We start from the raw sequence: 12,083 nt of genomic DNA on the forward strand, positions 1-12,083 counted from the left end.
GCATGTCTGCGCGCTTCCCCCTGGCTGTCCCGAGTGGGCGGGGCAGCGGTGATGGGCAGGGCGCACAGCCAATCAGAGAGGCTGGCGGGAGGGGCGGGGCAGCCGGAAGCGGCGCCGGGCGGAAGAGCCGCGGGGACTGGGCTGGGCGCGCCGGGGTGGGACCGGGCCGGGCCGGGATAGGGAGCGGCGCCGGCACACCGAGGGCAGCCCGCAAACGGAGCCGAGGCGGCGGCCCCGCCGGTGATGCGCACTCCGCAGGGGCTGCCGGCCCGCTGAGGTCGGTGCGAGGAGCGGCGGCGGCGCGGCCATGCCGTGCACCTGCGGGAACTGGCGGCGATGGATCCGGCCGCTCGTGGTGCTGCTCTACATCGTGGGGCTGCTGGTGGTGGTGCCGCTCTGCGTGTGGGAGCTGCAGAAGCTGGAGGTGAGCGGCGCGGCCGGGCCGTGGGCAGCGGGCTCGGCCCCGGGCAGGGAGCGGCGGGGAAATAAATGTGCTACCTCATCGGAAAAGTGTAAAAGTGTGGAAATCGCAGGTGCCAGGGGGATGGATCCAGGCTCTGCTCCGTGGTGCCCCCCAATAGGACAAGAGGCAACAGCAGAAACTGATGCACAGGAAGTTCCACCTGGGTATGAGGAAGAACTTTACTGTGCAGTGACCACACATTGAAACAGATAGTCCAGAGAGATTGTGGAGTGTCCCCTCCTGGAGATATTCAAGAACCATCTGGACACAATCCAGTGCCGTGTGCTCTGGGATGACTCTGCTTGACCAGATATGACCCAATATGGTCCCCTCCAACCTGACCTATTCCTTGAAAGGACAGGCTGGAGAAGTGCCATGATGCTGCTGGTCTCATTTGTCCTGCTGCTAAAGCCCTAGTGAACTTAAGAGGAGCACAGCAGTGTTTCTTTCCCCTTCTGTTTCCATAATAGTTGGTGTTTGAACAGTTGGTACAATTCCCAAGAAACTCAAGTCAGCCAAGAGTCTCAAAATGACAAGAACAGGTCAAGTTGGAGGGGAGCACAGTGCATCACCTGGTCCAACCTCCCTGCTCAAGCAGGGTCGTCCCAGAGCACAGGATGGCACAGGATCGTGTCCAGACTGTTCTTGAGTATCTCCAGCAGGGGTGACTCCCCACCCTCACTAGACAATCTGTCCCACTGTGAGGTCTCTGCACAGTAAAGGAGTTCTTCATGGTCAGGTGAAACTTCCTGGGCATCAGTTCCTGCTGTTGCCTCTTATCCTGTTGCTGGGCACCACCAAGAAGAGTCTGGCTCGCTCCGTAAGTTCATCCCAGGACTTAGATTTTGAAACTTAGTTCTAATGCTGGCATTCATAAAGGTATTTCTGTCTGTTTTGGGAGAATTTAGTAGAGCATCTCTATGGATAGAGAAGCTCCTGTTTCGTGCTGGTGGTACTGTAACTGTGGTGTGTGAATTACACACATATAATCACATCACTTCTCTAACAAGAAGTAAAATTTTAACCTTAAAATACATGTGTTGTTCATTGTGATACAGGTCTGTGGCCCTGGAGGTAAGTTTTTTCAGGGTATAATTTTCAGACCTTAATGACAGTAAGATCTGACTTGAATGTGTTTAAAATTTTCTGGTTTAAATTCCTGTTCTGATGCATAATGCATGCTCAGCATAATAGGCGTTTATATCCAAGTTTCTACCATTACGTCTGATACTTGTAGAGAAACTGATCAGAAGTAAAACTAGAAAACAACAGGAGACATGGGATGTTGATGTAACGTAGGGGATCAGAAAAACGATTCTCATCAAAGGAAACTGACAAGAGTCTCCCATGTTTCTCAGGTTTTGGTACTTAGGATCATTAGTTGTTTTTTAGAGAGCTTTGATTTAAAATTTCAACCCTGTGTTTTAGCAGACATTGTGGTTTTATGTGTCTACATCCATATCTGTTTCAGTTTGTTAAATGAAAACTAATTGATTACTACTTGAAACTTGATTTTAAAGCTAAAAAGACTTTAAATCCACAGGTTTTCAGAAACTTTGTAATGCAGCGCTAATCAAGACAAGTTCCATATACATAAAACAAGGACCCTGTTGTGGGTTTCAGTAATTAAGTACTGGGCATTACTCTGCTTTTGTGAAATGTTTTGTGTACTTGTAATAACTTGACAGTATTAAGACTGAAACTTTGATCTTGCAAGGTTGGAATTCATACCAAGGCATGGTTTATCGCTGGGATATTTCTGCTAATGACTATTCCAATATCTCTCTGGGGGATACTGCAACACTTAGTCCATTATACTCAACCTGAGTTACAGAAACCAATAATAAGGTAATATTTCACGTTTTACCTATGCTACAAATACTGGATTTAATTCAGACTAAAAATACCTTTAGTAATGTAAAATGTTTTTTTGTTGTAACAGGATTCTGTGGATGGTGCCGATTTACAGTTTAGACAGTGTAAGTGTTCCCTTGCTGTTACCAGCTCAATCAAATTCTGTTTGTTGTGGGAGTGAGGGAAAACAGTGTCAGGCAGAAACTGTGCTGCATGGAGGGGTAGTCCTAGAAACTTCTGGGCATTCCTGTTTATGGAGTATGTCAGAAGCATAGCTCGAGTCATGCCGCATTCTTCTTTTGGAGATTTGGGGTTGCTTTTGATAACCTTTCTTAACCCTGTCCTTGAGTATCCTTTATGATGGATGTGGAAGGGGGTGTGACAGGACCCTTATTTTAAGCCTTCCATCGTAATAGCAGAAGTGGGAACAGGACTGATCCAAGAGCTGCCTCAAAATTCAGTGCTGTACCTTCCTTACCCAAGTTAGGCTTACTACTAGAATTCTTTCCTGAGTTATGCTGAGTGCTAAAATGATTCCTTTTTGGTTCAGGGGACGAAGGATAACATCCTTTGTGCAGTACAACAGCATTGTGATAGTCAGAAACTGAGAGCTCTGACAGCTGATCCATAACCAGTTTCACTAAAAGTAAAAAGTTGGGTTTTGGTCTGCATCTCAGCTGTGTGTGTTATTTTGTAGCTGTAGCATTGCTCTCCCCTTAGCCCTGTTTGGTCAGAGCCTGCTGGCTCCACAGCTTGCTGAAGCAGTGTTGTCGTTGGGATCCCTTTTGTCTTTCTCGCACATAACCTCTTGTGTACCTCTCTTCTTGCAGTGGATAGCTTTGAAATACCCCAAGATTGCAATATATGTGGATACATGTCGAGAATGCTATGAAGCTTATGTCATCTATAACTTTATGGTTTTTCTTTCAAATTACTTAACCAACCGGTACCCAAACCTGGTGTTAATAATAGAGGCGAAAGATCAGCAGAGACATCTGCCCCCTCTCTGTTGCTGTCCCTCGTGGGCTATGGGAGAGTGAGTATATCATGACATCTTCAAGCTCTGGCCTGTGTAGGCAGTTCCAAACATTTTGTTTTCATTTTTAGCAGCATAACAATTGCTGCTTGATGGAGGGAGTTTATGGCTTGTACGTGTTTGGTCAGCTGTGAACCTCTGCTGAAAGCAGCTGTGGATGAGTGACAATCTAGCTATAAAACATCATGTGAATTGGACTTAGTTACTAACATGCATGGATTGACTCAGGGGGTGCTGAAGGAAGCTTTCTTATTTTAAAAATATTAAAAAACCTCTCCTGGAATCTGCTTCTTTTGCTGTTTGCCAAAAACCTCATGTGAAATTGGGAGCAGACTGGGTAGCCTGTTGTTTTTACTTCAGGTGAAGGGTAAAAGGCCTTATGCATCTATATGTCTATTTCTGAATGCTTAAACTGATAAAATCTCTCTCTCTCTCAGGAGATTTTGATTTTGATAAAGCTGTTTGGGGTGAGGGGAAGGGAAGGTGGGCTTCAGTGGTCACAGCTTCTGTATACAGTTTGCCATACTGGGTAAAGAGCTTTGGTTCTCTTAAGGGTTTAGGGCAATTATTATGATTTTTAAATCTCTTATATTTAGACTCAAGTTTTTCTTACATCTTCAAACACAGCAAAAATTGCATTCTCTTTGTTTAGCCCAGCCAGAAGCTTTTCATGGCTAAAATAAGTGAATCATTGAATATTTACTGTAACGTCTCTGTAAAAATCCAGCTCTTTTGTGTATTTTGTGTATACACACTGTATGATGCAACATCTTAAGTCCTGGATGTAGAAGTTGAAATTACCATCAAATTAAAATTTAACTTAGTAAATCTACTGAGAATAGGACTCATCCATAAGAGAATTGTATTTAAATCCCTGTACAATGATTTTTTTGTTTCTCTTTCAGAGTTTTATTATTTAGATGTAAACTGGGTGTTTTGCAGTACACTGTTGTCAGACCATTTACTACCATCATTGCTTTGTAAGTACACTGATAAATAATTAATATTGATCTTCAGGGTATGATTTTGAGTTACACTGGAAAGAATTGTCAGGCCCTTTGTATTGGATCAAGGCAGTTTGAAAGCAGACTCGTGTTGCATGCTAAATGGGTCCCAACAATTTGAATCAACTTATGATTTCTTTATGGCTTTTCTATAGCAAATGACTATTTGCAGAATTGAAATCATAAATACTTAATGCCAGCTTCTGTAATCAGTGGGATAGAATGTGAAGTACTGTTGGGGTGGGAAAATATTTTTATTATCTCAAGTTTTAGATTCTTTTCTCCTCCTCCCTTTTTTTCATTGACTTCACCAACTGAGAATTTTTAAAGGCAAATTTCTTGTAACTTCTAAATTTTTTTAACTTCACATGTGACAAGCTTGACTGTGTGCCTGCATATCATACAGCCTGTGTCTGTAAAGGAACAGTAGACAGTCAGGCATGATGATACTGAAAGCTTAATTTCATGAGCTTTGCATTGATGGTCATTACTGTTAATTCTGTGGGACTGTGAAAAATGTTGCTACTCACAATGAATATCCATATAAATATTTCTATTTTTTATATTTATATATATATACACATGCTGTTGGAAACTGATTCTTGTGCAGGCCCCCAGTGCCCATATTTGAGTACCAGAAGAGGTTTTGAATTCTAAGGATTGACTGATACAGTGAAGATGTAGCACTTGAGGGAAGTGATCTGTTACTCCATAGTGATTAATTCTAAAAATTCTTCCAGAATTTGTGAACTGGTGGGAGTGTATGATGAAGGAAACTTCAGCTTCAACAATGCATGGACTTACCTAGTTATACTCAACAACATGTCACAACTAGTGAGTATCAGGAGTTCATCTTTCTGCTCTTGCAATTCATCAGTATTATGTGAATCTTCTATGTGAACTGTTGGCAGTGATTGTGTAAATATCTGGTAATTCTTACAGGTAGAATATTTTCTATTTTAAGTCAAAAATGCTGTCTGTTAAATATTATGTATGAAAAAACTGGAAAACCAGATAATCTAAAACTTTGTTATTTTTACAATGAAGCTCTATTAAGTAAGCACCTTTCTGCCCCAAATTATTTGATGGGTGAGGTGGTCTGGCCCAGGCATTAGAGCTGCAGACCTGCCCCTCTCTGGTAAGAGATGACTCCACTTGCTTCCCTTCAGCTCTCATACAAAGAATCAATATGCTAAAAATTCTGTGTTAAAAATGGTGATAACATTCACAGGAAAAAATGGAAATGGTGTGTGCAGTGCTGAGAGTCTGGCCTACCCAACATCTTTTTTTTGTTGGGTCAGCTGTCAGATAATGTCAGGGTAAGATGTCAGCCTCTAAAATTGAGAATTTCATTTTGGAGTCTATGGATTGCTCTTACTTCTCTTGCCAACAGCAGTAGGAGTCAGAACGGCATAACAACTGGGATCATTTGGAAATTCTGTCCTCCTCCTGCTGCCACCCCTGTGTTTGATGGGTCACTGTCACAGAAGAAGCTGTAATTGCTTTCTGCTGTGACAGCAGTCCCAACAGCAGCACCAACTTCTGTGTCCTGGTTGAAATGATTGGAATGTCAGGAATAAAAAAAAAGGCTTTAAAACAGAAAGTCTTTTTTTATTAAAAAAAAAAAAAAGATAGCATTTTAAGGTTGTCTCATGCTATGATACATGTTTTAACTGTAGAGATGGTGTAACAATTCCCTCACAAAATAAACATGGGTTTGAAAGCTTTCATTCATTTTCTTTTCCTTGTCAGTTTGCCATGTATTGTCTGGTGCTGTTTTACAAAGTACTGCGTGAGGAACTGAACCCTATCCAGCCTGTTGGCAAGTTCCTTTGTGTGAAGATGGTAGTTTTTGTTTCTTTCTGGTAAGTGGATTTTTTACTTGTTACTTCTTGCTCTCAGGGCAGATTGCAGATGAGCTAAAAAGGCTGGATTTGTTACTGAAGGCTTAGAATGTCTACCCATAATCTTAGTGAGCTGCAGTGAGGGGAAGAGGGTGCTACTGTGTTGGAGAGAGCAGTCTTGTTCACTTAAAATTATTTTTTAGACTTGCTCTTTTGTAAGGTGATTCTCAAGAACATAACTTATTTTAGACTCTTTACTTGCAGTTATTTCAAAACTAATTTCCTTTTAAAAGTAAAAAAATTACTTTTTCAAAATAAGTTACTGTAAGTTAAATAAAAATTGCTGTTTGAGCATTGCTTACACTTAGCTGCTAATGAGGTAGTGTATTTGACTATCAGAGCATTACTCTCTGAGCTACAGCAACATCCTGAAAGAGAAGGAACTTGTTCGAATGACTAACTGGAGCAACAAACTCCTTTAGTTTTTTGTTCTGTTGGTCTTTAGGGTCAGGGATGAATGACATCTCTTGTTAAGTTTGTTTCCTCCTCTTAAAATCTAAGTATATGAACAGAAAAGTTTTTTTTAAGATTCTTCCTACGTATACATATGACCAGATTTGCTTGCAGATTTTTGGCACTACTGTTACAATTCTAATACAAAGATTTCTTATAATAAAATCTCTTTATAGGCAGGCTGTGCTCATTGCATTGCTGGTGAAGGTTGGTGTTATTTCTGAGAAACACACCTGGGATTGGCAAAGTGTGGAAGCTGTGGCTACAGGCTTACAGGTAGGAGCAGATGGTTATTTCTGGGCAGAAATGGTTATATGTAACATGACATAGCTGATCTCAAGGAAATACTTGGAAATACTCAAGGAAATAATACAGGCTTGATTAGTAATGATTTATTCTAAGCAGGGCTGAGTTTCAGCCAATGAGCCCATGTGAGTTTTATGCTTAACACTTCGATATCCATGGCAGAAGGAATGTGCTCCAGTGAAATATGTCTGGATATCCTTACATTTCTTCTTGCAGGTATTCATTGTAGAGCTGCTGCTTGTTAAATTATCTGTTTAAGTGAAGTCCTGTATGTGTGGCTCTCTGAAAGCTGCCAGGAATATCCTGGTGGAAAAGTAGCTGGTGTCAGTATCCCAGGGCAATTGCAGCCTTTCAGTTGTAGAAGAAACCCAGAACTATTTTTCTCCAGTTGTGAATGATTAAGTCAGTATCTCTGTCATTGCAGGATTTTATCATTTGTGTGGAGATGTTTCTGGCTGCTATTGCACATCACTACAGTTTTTCCTATAAACCTTATGTTCAAGAGGCTGAAGAAGGCTCATGCTTTGACTCCTTCCTTGCAATGTGGGATATTTCTGACCTAAGGGCAGATATCTCCGAACAGGTTCGAAATGTGGGTAAGTAACAGGATTTGTACAATCTATCAACAGCATCTGTATTTCCAGCTTCATGTCACACTATTGCCCACCTTTACTGAGAACATTCTGTTACCAATTCAGTGGCAGCTGCATGCCTAGAGGATTTCATAGTTTATCTGGCACTTTTTTCTTTCCAGAATTCCTGACTGATTTAGTCTAGGTTTTAATTTTTCTTTTAACAAGAAAAGGTTGGGTAAGTTGTTTTTCTCTTAAATGGAAAGACATACTTTTCTTTATTAAAACTAACAATGCCCATGTAAAACTAATGCAAAACAAAGACTTATCTTCTAATTTAACATGACTGTGTTCAAAGACTAGTGTTGGAAGGATTAAAAAATCTTTTCATTTTGCATAATTCTAGGGAGGACAGTTTTGGGCCAGCCAAGGAAAATGTTTTTTGCTGAGGATCATGAACAAAATGAGCATACAAGTTTACTGTCTTCATCTACTCAAGACCCAATTTCTGATGCTTCTTCAATGCCATCTTCACCCATGGGTCACTATCAGGGGTTTGGACACACTGTGACCCCTCTCACAACACCGACGACAGCCCCTGCAGTGGATGGGATTTTTAACCCTTCTGCCAGTCAGGATGCTGAGGAATCCCCTGAACTAGAGAATAACTTAGCAGAGCAAGCTCTGGAAAAAAGTTAAACTTGCCTTTTCTTTGAATGTGTCAAGGAGTCATTACATACTTGCCACACGTGTCCTGTTAACATGTACTGTTAAGGATGGAAGTTGGAAAGCTTGGGAAAGCTGCTGCATGCACAGGAAGAGGATATGGCATGGCTATAACTGACATCTGAATCCAGAGTCTGTGATGGATGTGAGCACCTGTGAGTACCCCATGGATATGAAACACGCACACTGTAAAGGTTTCTGCATAAATTTAAGCATCATCTCCTTAAACTGCTAAATGCTTCCACATCATATCAAAGTTACACTGAATTTCATTAGTGCAAAAGAAACATTAAAAAAAAATCCTCTGCTCATATAAAAATGAAGTGCAAGTACTACTAGCAATGGGAAAGCCTAATTTCAGGAATGTATTTTAAGGAGAGCAGTAGCAAAAACTGCTTGTGTTAACTTTGCTTGTCTTAATGATGGTTAACTTCCATAGCCAGTGCTGAAAATGGAATGTGAATGGGTGAAATGATAGCTTCTGTACAGATGCCACCTTCTTCCCATTCCTACATAGCTAAATCAAGTCCCTTATGAAGATAGTTACTACCAAGCACTAGTAAAGAATCTCTACAAAGAAAACATTCCCTGCAGGCCTTGCTATCATGCCCAGATCATGTGGTTGGTGTATCTGTTGTCTTTGAGGCTCATAGTTTGTCTTTTATATCCAGAAGAGACAGCCAGGATGGTAGGTTTTGGATTAATACTTTACCTTGATTATTCTTTTCCCTAGCCTTCTAAAATAAGAATCATGGTTACTTACCTTAAAATACATGGAGGGGGAATGAAGGATATTGAAAAGGAAGTAGAAAACAAAACTGATTTCTTTATTTTGGGCTGCAGTAAGTTCTTTAACACTTAAGTTTTTTTAAGCTGTTAAAGCAGGATATCTTCTGTCTGTAGCAATTTGTGTTCTTAAATTTGTGTCTGTGTGTGATTGTATTATGCTTCTAGTATAGCCTGGATTCAAATGTACTAGCTGTTTTTTTCCCCAGAGAAGACCTTTGCTGAGGTGAAACTATGTAGTAATCTAATACTGGAGTTACTAGGGCTAGATTTCAGCCCAAGAAGCAGTACACTTGTATCAAAACGTTACTTTGCAAAAACTGACAATGTCAGTTTTTTGTTTTTATCCCATTATCAGATTTTTACTATTATTGCATGTTTGCAATCTGACAAAAACAACCAAACCAGTAGAGCACTACTTTTTAAATGACAAGATCTTAAGTTTCTTTTTCAGCATTGTTAGCATTTCCAGGATAAATGTTTAACTTCTGGCTGTCAGTAAATTCATCTTAAGTGCTTCTTTTGCAGTACTAGTGTGATGTAAATATTGCGCCTTACTCACTAGGCTGCATATTTTATAGCTGAGTATGTACTTGCTGTATCTGAAGTTAGTGAGAAAGTGAAAATCATGATTTTCCATTTGCCAACTCATTGCCTTTGTTGTAAATAAGCAATTAAAGATTTTATTTAAACGGTTCACCTTCTATCAATTTGATTTACTATTACAGTAATTTAAGAGCGTGAATGGTACATGACTACAACCATCGTCATAGAAGAAGAGGATCTTAAGTAGAACTGCTGCAAGAGTTTGTGCTTTCAGTATTTCATGGCTTGTACTGTAAAGGGAATTCTTGTTTGGGTTTATAAAGAATCAGAATCTTTAATCTATGATCCCAGGTCTCACTTATGCATGTACCAGCTTTGCTCTAAAAGGAAACAACTTGTACAGGTTCACAGTGCATTGGGACCTCAGTGCCCACTGCAGCACAACCAGAAATAACCTCATTTCCTGCATCTGTACAGGTAAAAAGGGGCAGGGGCAGGAGGAATATCTGAGGGAGCAGGGCTGCTGCAAGCAGAGTAGCTGCTCTAACTCTTCAAAAACCTCTGGAGACGTTTTTTTTTAATACTTGAAGTTATGTCTGTTTGGTGTAAAACAGGTTCAGAGAGGACTTTGACAGGAAAACAGATTATTTAAGTGTCTTGGTTAATTCTTTCAGGGTATTTATTGAAAGCTACTAAGTTATTATTATTCAGTTATTCTATTTGCACAATATAATATTCCTGCTTGTTTGTTTCTTTCTGGGAGAAGAGTTATTTTTTTAATTGCAGCAGCTTATAGGATTGTACCTTTCCCTAAAAACTGCCAGTGAATTTAAAAAATAAATACAAATCTTGCAATACCTACCCTGTCTTTTGAAAACCACTACCACAGTATTCCACAGCAAAACCTATCACAATTACATAAAAAGTTAATTTGCAAATAGTTCATTTTCCTCTTAACTGTATTTATTCCTCTGTTGTTTTATGCCAAATCTCCTCCCAAGTTTTTTGATCAGAAGTCTTGAGGATTGCTCTTGCCTTACTCAAGGAGACTAGAATGTCTTTCATTTGTCTTGTAGCAATTTTCCTTTCATCTTAATTACTAAAATCTTAATAAATACACCTAACCTACTCTGTAAGGTTTTTGTTTTTATCAGAGATCTTCTGGCACAAGAAATGTAAACACTTTTCTGTACAACTGCACTCTGGTAAAATCACCATTACCAGGTTTAGTTGTGTCAGACTAACTTAAAATTTTATGGATCATGGTTTTGGGTTTAAGAAGCACTGGGTTTTATGTAGTATCAAAAGCCTCTGTCCTATACTCTAACTCACTTGCAATTCATTATACATTGTACCCCTTGGATAAGGGATGGTATCCAGTTACTTTATCTTCAGAAAACATTACTTTGTGCCTCTACTTTGGAAAAAAATAAAATGGAGATGTTTCCTCCACCCTTCCAAAATCAGCTTTATTACAGCAATTTCTCAGGTGCAGGTTCAGCTGAGGCTGGGACACCTCCAGCTCTAACAGTCCCTGAAGTTAAACTGAGTGGACTTCACAGAAATTGATATATAGAAATAAGTTAAACTATCTGAAATGTTTGATCTAATGAAGAGTATATAATGGCTTCAGCAGGCCCAGAACTTACAGAAGAATCATTTTTGGATGGCTCTTTATACTGGCTGCTGTTAAGGCAAGATCACAGAATTGCCTCTTCTCCATTAAACAGACTGCACATTAAAAAGAAGCTTAGCTACAGAAAAATCTTGCTAACAGTCTTCCTCCTCTCTGCAGAGGTAGAATCAGTGCTGAGTTCAAAGCTTTTATTAGTCTTCCACTTGTGTACAAATTTAGTAGAAGGAACTGGTTACCTGCATTATACCAGAATGTAATGCTGTAGAAGGTAGTCAGGAGCACTGCAGTGACAGTTGTATTTTATACACCTTTCTACAGATAAGTTAATTCCAATTGTATTCCCAGAAAAAAATTTCTGGGGGATTCTAAACAGTTTATCAGTTTTACCTTCCATTACATAGCTTGAGTTACCTAACAGCAGTCCTTTACAGCTTTTTAGAATGCTCTGTGTGCAGCACTAATTAGTGATCCTGCAGCTGGAATGCTGTTCAGTCCTCCCACAAGGGGAACATCTCAATACACTGATGTAGGAGGCTCTGGCGACTGAGAAGTTGAATCACAGTTTGAGAAACAAGGACTCTGTCCCAAACAGCCACAGCTGTTTATGGCTGGAACAGGTACCTGGGTACTTTTTTCCGCTCACTACAGCTGAGTTGGTAGCAGAACTCTGTCCCACTGCTGCAGCCACTACACGAGCCAGCAATCAGGTTTGTGCTGCACTGAAGACAATACCTCCTCTAGCTTGGTAGGATACCCTTACAGTGCAAATTCTAGTCCACCAGTGGAACCTAGGTATC

General features: G+C 40.2%; 1 protein-coding gene across 1 annotated transcript; it reads left to right on the plus strand.

Moving 5' to 3' along the window:
- Positions 1-215: 215 nt before the first annotated feature.
- TMEM184C (transmembrane protein 184C) lies at positions 216-9,801 on the plus strand. Its single transcript, XM_063156748.1, has 10 exons — positions 216-424; positions 2,181-2,311; positions 2,406-2,442; positions 3,148-3,353; positions 4,259-4,333; positions 5,098-5,191; positions 6,110-6,222; positions 6,891-6,990; positions 7,445-7,616; positions 7,999-9,801. The coding sequence occupies exons 1-10, from the start codon at positions 308-310 to the stop codon at positions 8,289-8,291; spliced, it is 1,338 nt and encodes a 445-aa protein (XP_063012818.1). The 5' UTR covers positions 216-307; the 3' UTR covers positions 8,292-9,801.
- The last annotated feature ends 2,282 nt before the right edge of the window (positions 9,802-12,083 follow it).

Source organism: Melospiza melodia, chromosome 5 (assembly GCF_035770615.1).
Source record: "Melospiza melodia melodia isolate bMelMel2 chromosome 5, bMelMel2.pri, whole genome shotgun sequence".
NCBI lineage: Eukaryota > Metazoa > Chordata > Aves > Passeriformes > Passerellidae > Melospiza > Melospiza melodia.

What these genes read in the sequence shown, in the direction of transcription:
- TMEM184C (XM_063156748.1), top strand. Translation starts at nt 308, where the DNA reads ATGCCGTGCACCTGCGGGAACTGGCGGCGATGGATCCGGCCGCTCGTG. An exon ending in TTTACTACCATCATTGCTTT is followed by an intron (nt 4,334 to 5,097) that starts GTAAGTACACTG and finishes AAATTCTTCCAG; the next exon opens with AATTTGTGAACTGGTGGGAG. An exon ending in CGAACAGGTTCGAAATGTGG is followed by an intron (nt 7,617 to 7,998) that starts GTAAGTAACAGG and finishes GCATAATTCTAG; the next exon opens with GGAGGACAGTTTTGGGCCAG.